This window comes from Pan troglodytes, chromosome 17 (assembly GCF_028858775.2).
Source record: "Pan troglodytes isolate AG18354 chromosome 17, NHGRI_mPanTro3-v2.0_pri, whole genome shotgun sequence".
Taxonomy (NCBI): domain Eukaryota; kingdom Metazoa; phylum Chordata; class Mammalia; order Primates; family Hominidae; genus Pan; species Pan troglodytes.
The window spans coordinates 47,119,176-47,138,107 of NC_072415.2; the positions used below are offsets into that span (position 1 = coordinate 47,119,176).

General features: G+C 54.9%; 1 protein-coding gene across 50 annotated transcripts in view; it reads right to left on the bottom strand.

Moving 5' to 3' along the window:
- Positions 1 to 18,932, bottom strand: part of CELF4 (CUGBP Elav-like family member 4) — a 323,148-nt gene that overhangs the window by 68,762 nt on the left and 235,454 nt on the right. For 26 of the 50 annotated variants that reach the window (XR_010152065.1, XR_010152067.1, XR_010152066.1 and 23 more), the window contains exon 3: positions 10,937 to 10,985. Coding sequence is in view for 44 of the 50 variants with exons in the window: in XM_024350815.3 (XP_024206583.1) it covers positions 10,937 to 10,985 (49 nt within the window). In the remaining 6 variants the exon portion in view is untranslated. Of the gene's footprint in view, positions 1 to 10,906; positions 10,986 to 18,932 lie in introns of all 50 variants that reach the window. The other 24 variants (XR_010152063.1, XR_010152064.1, XR_010152062.1 and 21 more) reach the window with 1 other exon arrangement.

Here is an 18,932-nt window from a genome sequence, read left to right on the forward strand (position 1 = left end):
GTGGCCGGGCCAGACAGTAGTGACATGGGAGTGGCGATGGGATGGGACACGAGAAGGCTATGGTGCCTTCTCTCTGTCATTCCTATTCCTGGGCACACAGGCATGAGGCAGCTTTTAAATATCATCCAGAAGCCCATTTGCTATGATTAATATCCCATTTCCCCTGAAACAATCCTTTGCTAAATTAGCCGGGGCCACAGGGAATTTGTCGAGGAGCTGCGAGTCTCAACTTAACTTTCCAAATGGATTAAAAAAACTTCAAAAACAAAATGCAGATCAATCAACACCCCCTCCCACAGCTGAAAATCTAAAGTCCATTTAAATTCAGCAGGTTTGCAGTTAATTATATTTTCGCACCTATGGCAGGAGTTACAGACGTATTTATAATGTGTGCCTGCTCTGCTGGTGCCTCTGCAGGGCCCTCTCTGGGGACTCTTCCCCACCAGCCACTTCCTTCCCCAACCACGAAGACCAATTCTTCACGCAGCTGCTGTTTGGGTCCAGTTGTGTAAATAGAAGAGGCTTCCTGGCTTTTTAAAACTTATTTTTACAAAGGGGCTTAAGAAAGAAAGGAGATAAAGATTATCTTAAATTTTAAGTTAGAAGGGCTGGCCTGGTGGCTCACACCTGTAATCCCAGCACTTTGGGAGGCTGAGGCGGGTGGATCACGAGGTCACGAGTTCGAGATCAGCCTGGCCAAGATGGTGAAACCCCGTCTCTACTAAAAATACAAAAAATTAGCTGGGCATGGTGGCACGCGCCTGTAATCCCAGCTACTCAGAAGGCTGAGGCAGGAGAATTGCTTGAACCCAGGAGGCGGAGGTTGCAGTGAGCCAGGATCATGCCACTGCACTCCAGCCTGGGCGACAGAACCAGACTCCGTCTCAAAAAAAAAAAAAAATTAAGTCAGAAGGAACAGGGATCGTCCGGGCGCGGTGGCTTACGCCTATAATCCCAGCACTTTGGGAGGCCGAGGCAGGAGGATCATGAGGTCAGGAGATCGAGACCATCCTGGCTAACATGGTGAAACCCCATCTCTACTAAAAATACAAAAAATTAGCCAGGCATGGTGGCGGGCGCCTGTAGTCCCAGCTACTCGGGAGGCTGAGGCAGGAGAATGGCATGAACCTGGGAGGCGGAGCTTGCAGTGAGCCCATATCACGCCACTGCACTCCAGCCTGGGCTACAGAGCGAGACTCCGTCTCAAAAAAAAAAAAAAAGAAAGAAAAAAAAAAAAGAAGGAACAGGGATCATTGAGAATAAAACCCCAGGGCAGAGAAATGCTGCACTGTGATCTAGGGAACCTAATGGCTGGAAATGCTAAAGCAAAAATGGCAGGGAATGTGGTCAGATAGGTGACAGAACTTCCTAACCATCAAGGAAGCCATACCCTGGGCGAGCAGCTGGGCCTGGCCAGTTGCTAATCTGGCCAGTTGCTAATCCTTCAGCCCTTCCTAAACTTTCAAACCACCTGCACAGCGCCTGTCTGAGCACCACGGACTGCCCGGCCATGCTGTCTTATGTCTCACACAAACCTCTTGTGTTGTAATGTCATTTCTTAAACATCAGCCCCCAATAAACCTGGGATTCAAGTATACAAAAGATCTGTCAGGACATACGCTTGGCACTGGTTGGTGTTCAAGGGAAAACATGCCCACCTATAGCTTGAGAAATTCAGGTAGGGGATAGGACAGGACAGGCAGGCAAAGCAGGAGCCCAAGGCATGGAGAGGAGACTGAAAGAGGCTGTGGAGTTGTTTTACTTCTTAAAAATGTTTTAAAATGGAAGCTGGGTGAGAGACAGACTCATGGGGTGGGGGTAGGGTAGACACAAGGGCTCCTGCCCACCCCCCAGGCCTAGGAGGTGCTGTGTCCTGGCCAACTGGGCAGGTAACTATTCCCCAATCCAAACTCCCCTTGGTTTCCTGTGATGCCTCCTCAGGACCCTTGGCCAAGGACATGGCTGTGGAAGGGCGATGGTGATGAGCTGTGGGCGTCCAGGTCTGGAGCAGGGTCTGGAACAAGGATATGTAGCCCCCAAAACACATATACAGGGGCCACAAGTGGAGCCCACACACAGCCCACCTTTCAGAGGCCTCTGTGGGACAGAAAAGTGTGGAGGCAGGTGGGCAGGTGAGGGTGGGGGTCTCCGGCTCTGAGGGGCAGACTCCTTCTCCTTCAGTCACTGGACGCCTTCTCTCTCAGACTGCACCCTCCATGCTGGGGTGGGGTTAGCTCTGCTCATCCCAGGGTCTCCCAGGCAGAGTCCAAACCAACACCAAATCAATGGGTAAGGACATGCTGGACCTGGGAGGAGGCTCTTAGTTTCTTATGGACTCAGTGTAATTTCAGATTAATTTTCAGTGTGCTGTGGTCCCAGCCCTCTGGATGTTTCTCTGCAGCCCCTCCTGCCTGGGCCGAGGGCTTCCTCAGCAGAGCTCTGAGAAGTTTCTGTGCACCCAGACGCTTTTGTCCAGTGAGTCACTCGCTGACTCCTAAGATTGGAAAATTGACACTTCTGTATATTGAATTTTTGTAAAGCGGGGCCAGCTTGCACATCCAGTTCATCTGCACACTCGCTAAACTGCCTTCCTAGTGTGGGAGAGAATAGCTAGAATATTCTGGAAGGGAGAAACCCAGTACCAAAAGTCAGCAGTTGTGGCTAGGGGTCTCCCCAGCCATGCCCCAGAGCCTGTCCCACCGCAGCCACTGGACGCTGCCCCCACCCAGGCCTGCACTCCACAGCTGGTGGGGCCCTTGAAGCCCTTGCAGACAACACATTGTCTGTGTCTGTTTAGAAATAAAATAATGCTCGGGGGAGTAATGAGGAATTTAATAGGATTTTAAAAGCCGCAGGAACCGATAGGGCTACAGATGGTGGAGGGGCCGGGAGGATGCAATCGGCCACGGGTTTATGGTGGGGAACGTGGCCTCAGGGAGGGCCTGGGAGCCCAGTCACTCACATTGTATCCAACCTCATTAGCTGGCCCAGCGGGACTCCGCTGCCACATCAGTGCTGGCATGGTGAGGGGGTATGCCCTGAAGACCCTGTGAAGTATGCTGGGAGCACCTAAAGGCTGCAGGAACGCTGGACACTTGGCCAGCAGCTGTCTCAGGGATGCCTCCCAGGCTGTCACACCTGACCCCAACCCTCTCATGCCTTCCTCACCCTGCCCAGGTACCACCAGAGACAGGCTGAGAGACAGGGACACAGAGACACAAGATGCAGGAGTGCAGGGAGGGAAGAAACACTGGCTTCCGGCCACATGGTGGCTCACGCCTATAATCCCAGCACTTTGGGAATCTGAGGCAGGTGGATCATTTGAGGTTAGGAGTTCAAGACCAGCCTGGCCAACATGGCGAAACTCCATATCTACTAAAAATACACACACAAAAAAATTTGCTGGGCATGGTGGCGGGCACCTGTAATCCCAGCTACTCTGGGGGCTGAGGCAGGAGGATCGCTTAAACCTGGGAGGTGGAGGTTGCAGTGAGCCTAGATAGCACCACTGCGCTCCAGCCTGGGTGACAGAGTGAGACTGTCTCAAAAGAAAGAAAGACAGACAGAAAAAAGAAAGAAAGAAAAGGAAAGAAAGATACACAGGCATGGGCTCCCAGGTCTAGATACAGAGGCCAAGGGAGGAAGATGAGCAATTCTGCAGGACTTGGGGAGGGTAGGGGAACATAAAAGATGTTCATTCACCCTCTGAAACGTCCCAGGGGGTCTGCAGATAGCTTACTGCCACCACCCTGCCAGGGCCCCCTTCCTGGCTGGTGCCCCAGGCTGCTCCCCTTTCCGTCCTCCAGCCTCCCCTGCAGCTTGTGGGGGGAACAACAGGACATTCTCACGGCCAGCTCAGCCCTGCCTGCCTTCACCTGCCTACCTTGCTTCTCCTGGGTTCAGTTCTCAGCTGCCTGCTTTGCTGATATGCCCTGGGCCTGATAGAAGCCCCTGAAGGAAAATAGGCTCCCACTGACCAGGGAGAGACTCGGGAGCCTCTCAGTGGTGGAACCTCCAGCCCGGGCCTCACTTGCCACAGCCAGAAGTGTGTTGTCGGCCGGTGGTTTCATCTGGCAGCTTCTCTATGCAATCGGGCCCGATTCTGCTGTGCAGGTGGCCACCTGTGTGTGTCTGTGTGTCGTGTGCTTTTCAGTTCTGGGTTCCTGGAGAGGGTGGCAGACCCTGGAAGGTGGTTTTCTTTCTTGCTGTGTTCCCTCTGGATGGACTCCCCAGTGCTAGACCCGCTCCCTCCCAAGCCTGTGCCTTGGGAGACAAGAGTTGGGCCTGTTATCCCCAAGGCCCTGCTGAACAGAGCTTCCACTTGGTTCTCATGTGGCCACTGGGTAGAAAGAGACAAAGGGAGCCCACAGGACAAACAGAGACAGAGGCAGACACAGGCCCAGAAACACAGACAAGATGAGCAGGGGCAGGTGGCAGCCCCTAGGGAGTCCTCAAGTCCCCTCTTTCCCAGGACTCTCCTCCCAACTCTTCATGGTTTCTAACTTCTCCCCAGCCAGCCACCTTGCTGGCTTTTCTGTCATTTCGTGTTGATGAGATAAAACCTGGTGGCCCCAGTCTGTGCCCCACCCCAGCCAGCATCATCAAAGACCTTCCCCACCTCCTAGCAGTAACCATCACACTGGGGTTTAGCCAAAGTGGGCCTTGTCTGCTCTGTGTCTGGAGGACCCCAGGGTGCTGTCACACAGTTTTCCCATGGAGCACCCCCCAGTGTGCCATGCACTCATGGTCACTGACAGAGGCACTGCTGACACACGCCCAGTTCCGCACACGCACCCAGGGAGGCGGGAAAGAAACGTCCTCCCCAGGGACACAGGGGAGATAGCACGCATCTGCAGTCTGCTATACCTGACCCAGGTATCAGCCACTTGTCCCCTCCTTCAGGGCCTCTGTCTGGCTGCTGATCCTCTTTGGCCCACTAAGCGGGGTGGGCACACACCTCTGTTCAGCCCAGGAGCTTTCCAAGCAAGCTGGCTGCCTGAGGCCATGGTAGTCAGAGCCTCTACCTCCTCATCTCTGACTCCCTGAAAGGAGGCCCTACAACCTGGCTGCAGGAGGTACCTTGGTGGGGGGACTGTCCTGTCACCTGGACTGAGACCTGGGAGGAGAGGAAGTGGTCAGGGCTGCAGGGCAGCTTCCTAGGGACACCCATGGAGACTCCATTTAGAAGCTGAGCATGAGCCAGCATGAGCAAGACCCCAGCATGGGGTCTTGGGGTGGGGTGTGTCTGCCTGCCAGGAGGCACAGGACACTGCAGCGCATGCCCTAGGGAGGTATCATCACCTCTGAGGGGGCCAGCTGCCATGTTCAGGGCAGGCAGGGAGGGGCCTGCTCTCCACCTGGCTCTGTCCCCAGCCAGCATCACTGGTTAATGAATTGGTTTGCTTATATTGGGGATAAATCTGAGTTTAAATACAACTTGCTCCAGTGTGCTTTTGGGGATAACTGGATCCCCCATGCAGACAGATGACTCCTGGGGAGGCTCTTCTTTGGCCTTCCTTCCCTACTTAATTGGAACCCCAGATCCTGGTGGTGGTAGCAGGGGCCCTCTCTCTTCTCTTCCTGCCCAGGGACGTTCCAGCCCTCTCTCTGTCTGTGATCTGTTGCCCAGGATCAGTGCTCCTGCTTCCAATGGTGACAAGCCCAACCCCTTGGCCTTGTGTTCGAGGCCCCATTTTAACTTTGTGTCCTCACTGTATCCCAGCTCTCCACCTCTTGATCTAATTCCTAATTCCCACCTCCTCCAGGAAGCCCTTCCTGCTTGCTCCAGGCCACAGTGAATTCTCTCTTCTCTGACCCACTCCTACCCTGGTCTTTCATGTCTCATGAGTAGGTCTGGGAGCTCCTTGTCCAGCCTAGCCCTGCCTCCCTCACCTGGAACCCTGCTCCTCTCACTTCAGCCACCTTGAGAATGAGCCTAAAGGTGAGACAAATGTCTGTGGTGTCTTCCCACTGCCCCTAGGCCACCCAGAGTCCGAGAAGCCCTCCTGGGAGTAAGAGGAATATAGGTAATCTGGGTTCTGGTGGCTGACAGGTAGGAGTTGGAATTTTGGTTCTGCCACTTTCTGTCTGTGTGCCCTGGAACAAGTTATCTAGCCTCTCTGTGCCTTGGTTTGTGCCTTTAAGTGGGGCCAAGAACATCCATACCTTGAGGTTGCTGTATAAATTAAACATATTTCCGGCCGGGCGCAGTGGCTTATGCCTATAATCCCAGCACTTTGGGAGGCCAAGGCAGAAGGATCACCTGAGGTCAGGAGTTCAAGACCAGCCTGGCCAACATGGTAAAACCCCATCTCTACTAATAATACAAAAATTAGCTAGGCGTGGTGGCGCACACTTGTAATCCCAGCTACTCCGGAGGCTGAGGCAGGAGAATCACTTGAACCCGGGAGGCGGAGGTTGCAGTGAGCCAAGATCGTGCTATTGCACTCCAGCCTGGGCAACAAAAGCAAAGTTTCATCTCAAAAACAAAACAAAACCATATTTCCATAAAATCCCTAACACTCAGTCAGTGTTCTGTAAATAACAGCTTTGTGGATAATGACTCCTGAGACCCCCAGGTAAGGAAATGGAGGCCCAGAGAAGGTGGTGTGCCTCAGCTGGAGCTCATTCCGGATAAGAACCTTCCACAAAAACAAGAACTGCATCCTATACTCTTCCTGGACTCTTCCTGGTGCTTGCTCCAGCCAAGCACTCAGCCAGCTCCACTTCCCTCTGTACCTGTATCTCCACTCCAACCCCTCCAGAGGCAAGGCTGGCACTGCCCTCACACCAAAGAAAAAAGAGCTCCCTGAACTGCTCCTAATAGGACAGTGGCCTGTCAGCCTCAGCCAGCAATCCATGCGTGTCAGAGACAGGAGCCCTGAAAGTTACAAAGCCTCTCCTGTGCACACAGACCTGCCAACTCTCCGCCATGCCCATCCCTAGACACCCCCACACCTCATGTGTGTGGGTGGATGTGACCGGGACTGTGTCTAGAGGCCTGAGATGGGGGATGGGAAGGTGGAACCACGATATGGCCATGCAGTGGGCTGCAGCCTGCTCTGTGCTGGGCGAGGTGGAGAGAAGCCTTCCTCCTGCCCCCTGGCCAAAGGCCCCGCATGTTCCCCAAATCCTAAGCAGATAAGACACCTTTCTGTGCTGCTTATGAGCATTCAAGTGTGACTGGAGGGCAGCTGTGGATGGGTGTCCTGTGTCCTCTGGGTTTCGGGGACTCGTAACCTGGTTCACTGCTGAGCCAGGGCTGGGGCTGACCCTCCCCCTCCTTCTGCGGCCACTGCTGGCTTCTGCTCCCCTCGCACCACTGTGCCCCAGTCTTCCCTCACCCACTGTCTTCAAGGCCTCGCTCCCCCTCCTCCTCCTGCCGCTTATCCCCTCACCTCTCTGCTTTTCTCACCTCCTTGCCTTCTCTCCTCTCCTCCTGCCCGCTGCCGTCATGCCTCCTCCACCCCTCTCCCATTCCTTCTCTCCATTCCCCTCTCCTGTTGCCTATTTCTTTAATCTTTTAAAATGTTCACTTCTCCCCCCTTCTCCTTCTCCCCAGAAGTATTTAATGGCTATTAAATTATTTTAAACTAACTTTCTTTTAAAAAAAAACCACACAGCTTGGTGATAGTGCTGACTCAGGGCCATCTCACTGTTTAATATTGAATATGCAATTAATAGAAAGATGTTTAGGTTTGGCTTTCCCCACACCTCCCCCGCCCCCCCCCCCACTTTCTACTGCAAGAAGAATAAAAGAGCTGATTAATCTGGTTTGGGGCGAGTGTCAGCCACAGGAGATATATGGGAGAAAGCCGATGAGGTTAGCATCTTGGAGTCAGAGAGCTATTGCCTCTGAGGCAAGTTCAGGGAGAGAAAGGTTTGAGTTAGAGCCCAGCACGGCCTTGCCGGGCAGAGGGGATTCCAGATATCCCTCTCCAGTGCTGGAGAAAATGGCCTGGACTCTGACCTGCCTGCTCCACACCAGATGGCACCTCCTTGTGGCCCTCAGAGGCCTGGGTCGGTGGCCCTTGTTCATGCCATCCCCCCTTCTCAAGCTGTGGGATCTCCCACCTTCAAGACCAGAAGTGCCACCTCCCCTGAGGCCTCTGGCTGCCCCCGCCTGGGGGATCTCCTCTCCGGAACTGCTGCTGGCACCTACTATCCCAGCTTTCCTGCCCATCCATGAGAGCTTCTGTGTGCCACTGCCTCCTGGCCGGGCCGTGTGAACTGGGGGCTGCAGGTGAGTCACTGTGTGCCTGGGTGACGGTCTCCAGGAGACACCCCTCGCACTGCTGTGGGCCTCATGTGCCCTGGACGAGGCTGAGTGAGGATGGCACTCCTCTCACTGCCAAGGAAGGGACAGGAGCAGGCAGCACAAACCACATGGGCTTCGCTCACGTGGGCCCCTCACGCCTGAAGCATCTCTAACCCTCAACCAACTGGACCTTGACTACCGGGGTCCTTAGGACCGGAGCATTCCATTGGTGTGAGGAGGTGCGTCTGTGCCCTGGGGCATGGGATCCCTTCAGGCAGCCCCAAGACACCAGCCCAAGCCCTAGTGGGTAGGATCTGAGGTCCTGGTTGGGAGGGGGCCTGAGTCCTAGAGGCCTTGTGCCTAAGTCAGTGCCCTGCTGGGGCCGGAGCGCAGAGGCCTGACTGAGGGGATGAAGGAGTGTTCTGAGCAGGCACAGGCCCCAAGGATGAACAGATCACCAGCGGCCACACCACAGCACCCTCCAGGACAACTGGCTCTCCAAATTTGCAAGTAGCTTTCACCTGCTCGACATTTTGCCCTCGATTTCCCGGTAAACTTTCTGAGGAAATGAGGGGGAGAGAAATTCCTCGGTTCCTGGCTGATCTAAAGAGCAGGGAGAAACCCAGAGCACTGGGCCTGGGCCTGGGCCTGGGCCAGGGGAGGGTGGTGAACAGGGACACTTGGGCCAGAGCCCAGGGTGTGGCAGGGTTGGCAGAAGTCAAGAGCTCCTGGCCGGGAGGTGGAGGGCAGCTGCGACTGGCTGTCCCATCTTACTACCTGGGCCCTCATGCTGGACACCCCAGCCCTGGCGGGGGGAAGGGTAGGCTGGGGCCACCTTGGAGGCTGTACCTAATGTCACCTTCTCAGGGCAACAAAAGGCCCCAACTCCAGCTGGGCGCGGTGGCTCACGCCTGTAATCCCAGCACTTTGGGAGGCCGAGGTGGGCAGATCACAAGGTCCGGAGATTGAGACCATCCTGGCTAACACAGTGAAACCCCATCTCTACTAAAAATACAAAAATTAGCTGGGCGTGGCGGCATGCGCCTGTAGTCCCAGCTGCTGAGGAGGCTGAGGCAGGAGAATGGCGTGAACCCAGGAGGCGGAGCTTGCAGTGAGCCGAGATCACGCCACTGCACTCCAGCCTGGGCGACAGAGTGAGACTCCATCTCAGAAAAAAAAAAAAAAAAAAAAAAAAAAAAAAAGGCCCCAACTCCTTACACTCCCCTTGGTGGCCTCATGGGTGTTCTCAATTTTTCTAAACCCTTTCCGGGCTGCTCCTGTCTCTGGCGGAAGAGCAGCCAAGGTCTCTCCCATTGTGGGAGGAGGCTGGAGGTAGGAAGCCACCGCCCGTCTGTCCTCTGGGAGTGTCTCACTTCTGTATGGCTGTTTGGCTCACTGCCTGGCTGTGCCTCTGTGGGAACTTGGGCTGGGGGCCCTAGCTGGTGGAGAGGACAGAGTCTCTACTCGGGGGTCCTTCACCTGCTCGGAGCCTCCGTTTGGTCCCCTTCCCCGGGGAAGTGGCTGAGAGCTCAGTTCAGAGCAACGTCTGGGCAGGGCCCAGGGGGGATGAGGCTCAGTGTGAGTGCCGGGGACTAGTGATCAAGAAGGACAATGCCCTTCTCCCAAGGAGGTGGGCCAGGAAGAGGGCACCTGGCAGGGGCCTGCACATTCTTCTACCCTATGGGGCTGGGGAGTCCGTTTCTCTCCCACAGGTGAGGTGTGATGGGCTCTGTATCACTGGGGCAGTTTGTTGCAGGAGGAGCTGGTGCCCGGGTAGGGGAGGCCTGATCTTGGATGCTGGATGTATTTTCTTTGCCATGTCCTTGCCTTTCATTTTCTTTTAATGTCAGAGTATGTTTGAATCTCATCTAGGGGAGCCTAGGGCCAGGGCTGTGCCTAGGGTGGGCCCTGGTTACCCCTGTGGCTGGGATGGGGGGGGCAGTACAGACACACAGGCACTGTGCCAAGAGGATGCTGTCACTTGGTGACAGAGCTGCCCCTGGCTGGCCATCTGCCTGACCCTTCCAGTGGTGAGCCTCAAGGTGCTGCATTCCCTTACTCAGACTCTCCACGGCCAGTCTCCAGTGGGCTCCATATTCTGGGACAAGCGTCTGTGGAGTGAGGCTGCGTCCTTCCCCTCTGTCCCTTTCCAGACACCTTTCTGACTGCCTGCCTCTATCTCCAGGATCTCTGCCTCAGTGCTGGCCTTGAGTGCCCACACTCCCATGGACCACTCAGATTTGCCTCCTGTGGCCTGAATCCTCCTACAGCACAGCTGCGACCACTTCTTGTCTCCCTTCTAACTGCACAAGCCCCATCACGGTGGGGTTTTCCTTGTCCACACCGAGGTGGGCACACCCTTTTGGGTGTTTTAACGGAGGGGAGAAGAATATCCTGGGACATGGCACTTGTTTACTCAGAGAGGCACAAGCCCCACTGTCTGGAAGACCCCAAACACCCCCCTTCCCTCCTGTCTCTCTCCACACCAGTCACCCAGAGCTCCAAAGCTCTGTCCCCAACCCTCAGCCACGAGATCCCCAGAGGGGCAAGAGGAGGAGGTGGGGAGTCGCTGCATCGCATTGCTGCGTCGGGAAAAGGAGGGAGGAGTGAGAGGGGGAGGGGGAGGGGCAGAGACAAGTGGGCCCTCACGTGAAGGGGGCTGGCGCAGGCAGCTACTACCTCCTCGGCTCTCGCTGTCCGCAGGCTTCACCTGGATCGGCCGGTTCATCTGCAACAGAGCAAAGGGGGACAACATTATAGCAGGCCTGCAGGTGAGGGGACAGACACCCAGCACTCAGGTGCACAGGTGGATGCGAGTATACAGACTGCACCCACAGACACGCGCTCCCACAACATGCTGCTGCAAGCACACACACCTTCACCAAAGTGCTGCCCGTCTCCCCTCAACGGCACGGCCCCATGGCCCCATTCTTTCAGGGGGGTGTCTCTGGACAGGAGACCTTGAGATGCCTCCTCCTCCTACTCCGAGCAGCAGCTCCTACTAGCCTTTGATATCAGAATCTGAGGTTGACAGAAATGCTGGCCTGTCCCTCTGTGTCACACAGGCCTTTGTGTCCCCAAAGCACACCCTTGGCTCAGCCCTGGTTCACTCAAACATCTGCCTTTATGGAAATGAGCTGGTCACTGGCTGCAGATGGACCCCACCCAGGCCAGGGCATCCAGCTTGATCCCAGCCCGTACCAGCTCGCAGAAGTGGCCTATGGGTCAGGCGTGGCCAAGGCTCTGGGCCGTACAGCTCCATGGTTAAAGCAGAGCTCAGGGCTGGGGCTCCCTATTGCAGCCAGGGCCGTTCTCTCAGGGAGTGCGTGGAGTGGGCACAGCTACTTGTCCCCTGTGGTGTCTGGGTGCCAGGAGGACAGGAGAGCAACGCCTGACTCCCCTAGCCGCCGGCATCTCTCTTCCCTCTCGGGGATCTGTGTCAATGGCCCATTCAGGCCACTAGGGGTCTCTGGACTCCAAGCATCCCGGGCTTGGCTGCCTGGCTTCAAGGCTCACCGGGAGGCACCAGGGTGGGCTCTACAGCCCGGAGGTCTCAGAGTGGTTTAAGCAACAAACGTGAGGAGGATCACGCAAGTGGATTTTGACCTGATGTCTTCACCAGTGCTTCTGCCCTTACGCACCTCCCTGAGCCCTTCTTGCATCTGCATTTCTCTCACAAACTCAGACTCAGAGAGGTAGTGGGGCAGGTACAAACACCCCCATTTTAGAGATGGAGAGGCTGAGGCCAAGAGGCATTCAGGTGCTTCCCAAGGCCACCACGTGGCAGGACATGGCTGGGAAGTGGGGCCTGTGGGGTGATTTCTGCATGTCTGTCCTGTGCTTTGAGAACTTCCGTTGCCAATTCCCTCCCGTACAGTGGCTGGACCAGTCAGTCACAAGCTTCCTCCTACCTTCTGCTCTAGGACTTGAAGTGAGTTTTGGCTGCGTCAGGACAACTGGGTGGGGGAGTATGGGTGCCTGTGACTCAGCAAGGTGAGCACAAGGCCAGTGGAAGGGCAGAGCCGCGGCCGGGAAGGACAGGGATGGGAGGCACGACGCAGCCGACAAGGAAGGAGGCACAGGTAGCCAGAAGCAGCAGGGGAGGATGCCAGGGCCAGCCCACCAAGAGGGGCCAGGGTGTCATTGTTCACCACCAGGTCCCCACTTGACATCCCTTATGGAGTTGAGGGGAAGCAAGGTGCTTTGTTCCCAAGCCCTGGCAGCAGAGAACTCTGCCATGTTACAGCAAATTCCAATCACAGGGAGAAGGAGGAGGAACGTAATGAAGTTCCTGGGTTCCCTGTGAACCAGCTCCTTTCCAGTCTTTGAGGGAAAGATCCAGAAGGCCGCCCAGGCATCTGGCTATGGGAGAGGGGCTCCAGGAGGGAGCCAGGTTGCTCCTGGTTCCCTGTCCACTACTGTTTGGGACTCAGCATCTCACCCTTTCCTCGGCTGCCGTGTCCTCCTGGAATGCCCCGCCCTCCTAGCCTTCCCTTCCCTGAAACCTGCAGCATTCTTCTCCCCCAAACAGGTCTTAAGGACTGACCTGGACCCAGTTCCAGCCCTGATGCTCTCTTGGACAGATTTCTACAGCTTTTCTGCTTATGTAATTTTACAATTCTCTGAGGTAGGGATTATTATATCCATCTTTTCAATGAGAAGAACAAAGCTCTGAGGAGCGGCAGAGCTGGGATTCAGCCAGGATGAGTAGGCACATGAGTGCTACCAACACAACGGCCTTTGGCTTTGTCATATTTTATCTCAGTTGACCTTAGCTGCTCCAGGAGGAGAGGACCAAGGAGGAAGTAAGTGGGAAAAGTACCCATCCCATAAAGGGAGATTGAGGCCAGGTTCTTTGGGCCAGCAAATCAAGTATCTTTTCTGCCTGACCCCCACCCCACAAAATCTGGCCCCACCACCTCTTGTACCACTCCCACCACACATCCTGGCACCTTCCTCCCCTAAGTCCATTCCCTGGGCCTTCAAGCTCCCTGCTGTCCCTCCCAGCCTCCTCCTCTTGACAGTCTATTCATTCTTTGAGCCTAGTCCACTTGGCTTCTGTATGGACTGAAGTGTGTCCCGCCAAAATTCATACAGTGAAGCCCTAACCCCCATTGTGACTGTATTTGGAAATGGTACCTTTAAGGAGGTACTTAAGGTTGAATGGAGTTATAAGAGTAGAGCCCTCATCCCATATGATTGGTGTCCTCACAAGAAGAGGAAGAGACACCAGGGATGTGCACACAGAGAGAAGACCATAGGAGGACACAGCGAGAAGGCCGCCATCTTCAAGCCAGGAAGAGAGCCCTCACCAGAAACCAATCCTGCCCACACCTTGATCTTGGGCTTCCAGCCTCCGGAGCTGTGAGAAATACATTTCCATTGTTTAAGCCACCTGGTCTGTGGTACTTTGCTATGACAGCTCTAGCCAACGAATAAGCCCCCTAGTTCATGAAGCCTGGTTGGTACCCCATTGGGAAGGGTAGTACAAGGAGCTCCCTGTTTTCCATTAAAAAGGTACACTCAAGGCTGGAAATTGACTTGCAAGTGGAGGTGGTGCTTAAGTGACCCAGGCCTCCCCAAGGATCCATAACACCCCTGAGAACAGGAACAGCTGCTATACTGATCGCATTGCTAGATCATCACAACTTCTCCTGTGATGTATGCAAATAGATTATCTCTAACTTCAGTCAAGGAAATGGAGTTTCAGATAGGTTAAAAAGTTAGCCTGAGGTCACAAAGGTTGTAAATGGTGATATCAAGATCAACCCAGGACTCCTGACATCTGCCTACTCATTTAAGAGATGCTGGGAACAGGTGGAATGGGCTTGGGATGGTCCAGGAAAGTTCCAAGCAGAGGCCAGGAGTGTGGGGGAAAGAGAGGAGAGCAGGGAGCCAGATGGGGAATTCAGGCTTCCCCTGCAAGGATGGGAGGAAGGCCTGGCTGAGAAGGGGCAGGCACAGGGGTGTGAACCAGAATCTGTTGGGCTTTGCCGCTCTGTCCCAATGGGGGAGTGAGGCCATTCCTGAGGCAGGAGACTCCATTCCTAGGGCCAGAGCATGCTAGGCAGACTCCACATCCCTAGGGGCCTCATCCTGTGTGGGAGGAAGGCTGGGACCACTGGAGGAGACTCCTTTCCTGGCACCTTGTTTCTGTGTTTTGCAGCCAGTCTTCTCTAGTCAGGCCTGAGAGCAGCTGGGGTGAGTCCTGCGGATTCGCGTGGCCAGGATAGAGCTATTTCTGAAATGACGGGTCCCATTTTCCATGGTAAATTAAACTGGGCAAATGAAATCTCCCTGTGTCTGGAGGCTTCCACCCTAGAGGCCACCCCAGTCGCAGGCAGCCAGCCCACTGTCCTTGGCATCTGGGCACCTGTGATGCTTTGGCCTAACATCCCTGCTGCAGGAGCCCTCCCAACCAGACGGGCCCTGGATGGTGCAGGCAGACCTCCTCCATGGCGTGCTGTTGGGCTCACCCCTCACACACAGGCCCCTCTGCTTCCCTCCAGTTTTACTGTGGGCTTTCTGACAGCAGGGACATGGAGTCTCATCCAGCCTCCCAGCTGCCTTCAGCCATGGGCTAGGCACCTATGGGGTGCTCTAAACAGATTGGTAAAGGAGAACGGAATTGGTTCCCATGCAGCCATGGCTCCTGGGGTCATTTTCCATGTGCCATTATAATCTGATGGTGGTCAGCATCCAGACAGCCTTTGAGGGGCTTGTCAGAGAGGTGCCGGGCTAGATGGTGAGATAATATATGGCCCTGTGCTTTCTTAATTCTCAGCAGAAATAAAGTGTCAGTCTTGGTCGGGAAGATTTCTCAGCTGGAGCAGGCTCTGTACAGGTGGCCCTGGCCTGAAGAGAAATCTTCCTCCCTCCCCTAGTCCTTGGCCAGCCTCACCCAGCCCTGACTCTGCCCTGAAGAGGGAGGAGGATGGAGCACATCTGTCCTGGGAGAGGAGGCCGGGCCAGGCTGCAGAGATCGGGAGAGAACAAGGCAGAGCATGACGACAGAGCGAGGGGAGAGGTGAAGAGAATGCCGGAGAGGGCGAGGGCAAGGGAGAGCAGAGGGGTCAGGGGAAGAGCCAGGAGAGGAGGGAAGAGCCAGGAGTGAGACCAGGAGGAAGACCAGAAGGCCAGTTGCCATCTCCTTGCCCTTCTTGTAACTTTGCCCCCTGGGACCCTGGCCATGGCCTCAGGACCCCTTTGGTGCTTTTCCTGCCCCTGTCTCTGCTCCTCTGTCAGCTACTCCTCTCCACCAGCGCGCTGTCCTCCCCGGAGGTCCCTGTGGCTTGTGGCTGCTGGGAATCTGGGCTGGAGTGCAGGAGCCTTCCTTGCTGATTCTCTTTCAGAGATGTCCTCAGTGTCCCCATGGAGGCCCTGTGGCCTTCAGTTGGTGTCTTCCTCCAGGTGCCTGAAGGGGATTTGGTGAGCCAGGCCTGCCTTCCCTGGGTCAGGAACAGCTACCTGCAGCTTCCCTGGAGGCTCCTGGGGTCAGTCCTCCGGGGACATCACAAACCCTTGTGGACTGTGTTTCTATTTCCAGCCGGGCGCCCCTCTTAGGGAGCGAGTGGGCCTGGCCCAGATCTGGAGCTGTCTCTGCTCCCACCTGCGGCAGGGGGTGGGCAGGTGGACGGCCCCTTTCCTCTTCTGCTCAGGCTCTGCCTCCCTTCCCCCTCCCCATCCCTCTGCCACTTTTTGCATCAACACATATCCATGCATTAAACAAGACATTCCATTAATTTCTTCATCATCATAACTTAAGCTGGGACATACCCTTTAAATATTCATTCAGCTATGAAAACTGGGCATTAAAATTTTAATAATGTCAAGCTCATTTGAACCAGCCTCCTTGGGGACGATTACGATACAATTAGAATAAATACGATGATTGAGCTGGTCGAAAGGCTTCACCTGTCCAGTGTGGCTCCCTCTGGAAGGGGAGGCCTGTGGCTTGTGGGCAGACAGACAGAAAGACAGGCCAAGCTGCTCTTTCCTGACTCCCTCCCAACCTCGCCGCTTCCCCTGCCTCCTCTTGCATCTGGTTCTGGTTCTGTGCTGCCAAGTCTACTCCCACCAGCCTCTGCAGGTCTCTGCTGCCTCCTTTCCCGAGGACCAGGGTGCAAGGGGCCCCTCCCTGTCTGAGAAGGTGGCTCTGATTCACCCCACCAGTTCCTACTACTCCTTTCCTGGTCCTGGTATGACCTGGGCTAGCTCACTGGGCTGGTGAGCAACATTTTCCTGCCTATACACGTCTCTTCTCCCCTACCTTACTAGGACTCCCCGAGGCTGGAATGAGCACCCTGCCAGAGCAGGGCCAGCCTGTGTGTGGGGTGTGGAGCCCAACTGCATTCTGCCACCAAAGGAGGGGAATGTCTTCACCTGGCTTCGCCTTCAGCAGCAACCACTGTCCTAAGGGTTGGCCTGGAGGTTTGGGATGGGGCTGAGTTCCCTTGTCCTTCACTGCCTGATGCCTGCTTAAAGCCAAAGCTGAAAAAGCCAGGGGGGAGGGGGGAGGCAAGGGGGGGTCCACTCCTGCACTCATCCTGCCTCACTCTCCCTCGGGACAGCTGTCACTGCCCATGGGATCATGGGCCCTCCTCAGAGCTGGCCTCTTGTCCACCTCTGTGCCCTCTGCTTCACGCTGGGCCCCAGCAGGGCCCCCTCACCCAGTGCTGTCTCTGAAATAATGGAGTTGACTTTCTCCCCACCTGGAAAGCTTCCCTGTCACTCCTCATTGCACCCAAACCCTCCTATTCCCCGAAAGTCTAGGTTTGAAGCTCACCTCCTACAGGGAGGCTTCCTGATTGTCACACATGAACCTGCACTACTCCTTTCTCTCTCTCGTGCGTGTGTGCATGTGTGTGACAGAGAGAAAGAGAGAGGGAGGGAGAGAGAGAAAAGAAGATGGAGATGGAGAGAGACTTACTTCACAAACAAGAGTGGAGATCAGGGCCCCTACTCATGGATCCCCAGAGGCAGCCTCAGGACTGTGCTTCTTCCCTGGAGTACGTGTGTGCAACTGATTAGTGCTATGTGACATCACAGACATCCTAAAAGAATTCACTGTGGCAGAAGCAGGGGGATTCGGATTGAACGAGATCATGGAAGAAATGTGCAAGAGCAGGTTCTCAGCAAAGGTCAGCCTGCACTGGAAGGTGGGGACTGATGCCCCGCAGGGAGCTGGGGAGAGGGAGGATAGGCACTGGCAGCCAAGGTGACTGGCCCATGGGATGGCCAGAATGCTCTCCAGAGTGACTATTCAAACCTCAGAGCTGAGGGTCCTTCTGGTTCCTTTTGGGACGTGTTGGAGCCTGAAGATACCTGGCTCCCTGCTCAGCAGAAGGGCTCACCTCGCCAAGCTTTGGAGGAATACCCCTGGAGACACAGATTCATATCTTCCCCAAACAGACATAATTTGCAGCCTTCACCAGGAAGGCAGCTCTTACCTCCCCATTCCTGTGTGGTTTCTGAGGAGGGGCAGTCCTTGACCACCTACTTGTGGACGCGCTTGTGTGGACTTGGCCCTGCTCGTCATCTATCCTGGTGCTTTAGGACAACACCAGTTCCTATCCACCCAGATAACTCAGGTTTTATGCTCTGCCCTCCAACCCCACCCCAGCACACACGATGGTCATGGAAACAGTGAATCAGCAGACCCCCACGCTAGAGCTCACTGTGCTCTAATCCCACCAGCATCACTGCTCTGAGAAAACAGACATAATTTGCAGGACCCCTTGTTCCAAGCGCCAAAATAAAAAGTGTCATTAAAGTACTAAAATATAAAGCCTTTCCTTCTTGGTCTTGCTCACTCTCTCAATTTGTCGTGGTATTTTTTATTTGCTATTTGATGTCATTTCAAGTAAAGAAAACTATAAATTTTAAATTATTAGCACAGACTTTACAGTTCATCTTTATTTTGTGCAATGCCAGTTTTAAATGCAAATATCAGAGCATTTACCTCCTATGCAGAGTCACCAAAATTTCACAGTTTGTATTTTGTGGCTTATGCCTGGAGGGTGCCTTCAGCTGGAAATGCAAGCCAAACTCAGGAAGCCTACAAGAGAGGTCCCCCAGGCAGGAGAAGTTCCCAAGGGATTTCTGCCTCAGACACAGGGGCCCTCACAGGCCCCTGGAGTCCCACCTGCAACCTTGGGCCTGAGGACTGCCGGGGTCCCTTCTCATTGGCCATGGACTGATGTGTCAAGCCCCAGCTGAGGGTGGGCTCTGAGAAGTCGAGCCAGACATCACCTCTTCCCATGGGCTCTCAGTCCTAACCCACAGTGGACAGGAAACTTTCAAGGGTATTGTAAACTCTGTGCCTGGGACGTGCTAGGTATCTATGCAATAGACTCATCTTTGCTGAGTCATGGCCTCTTTTGGCTGGCCAGATGTGGCACAGCACGGCCAGCCTGGGCTACCACAGGGTGAATGTGACCAACCCTGATCCCCTTAACCTGTGTCTAGGCCACTGCTGGCTGGTACAGCAATGATTGCAGGTGGGACTCTGGACATGGGTGGACCTGGCAGGTAGAGAGAGGCTGAACTATGCATGAGCAGAGACTCCAAGCCCCATGGACTTCATTTGCAAAGCACACATTCAAAGATAAAGTGTTAAGAATTTCAAGATGGAGACTGCAGAGCACAAAACCCAAGAGTAGGACTCTTCTGAGTG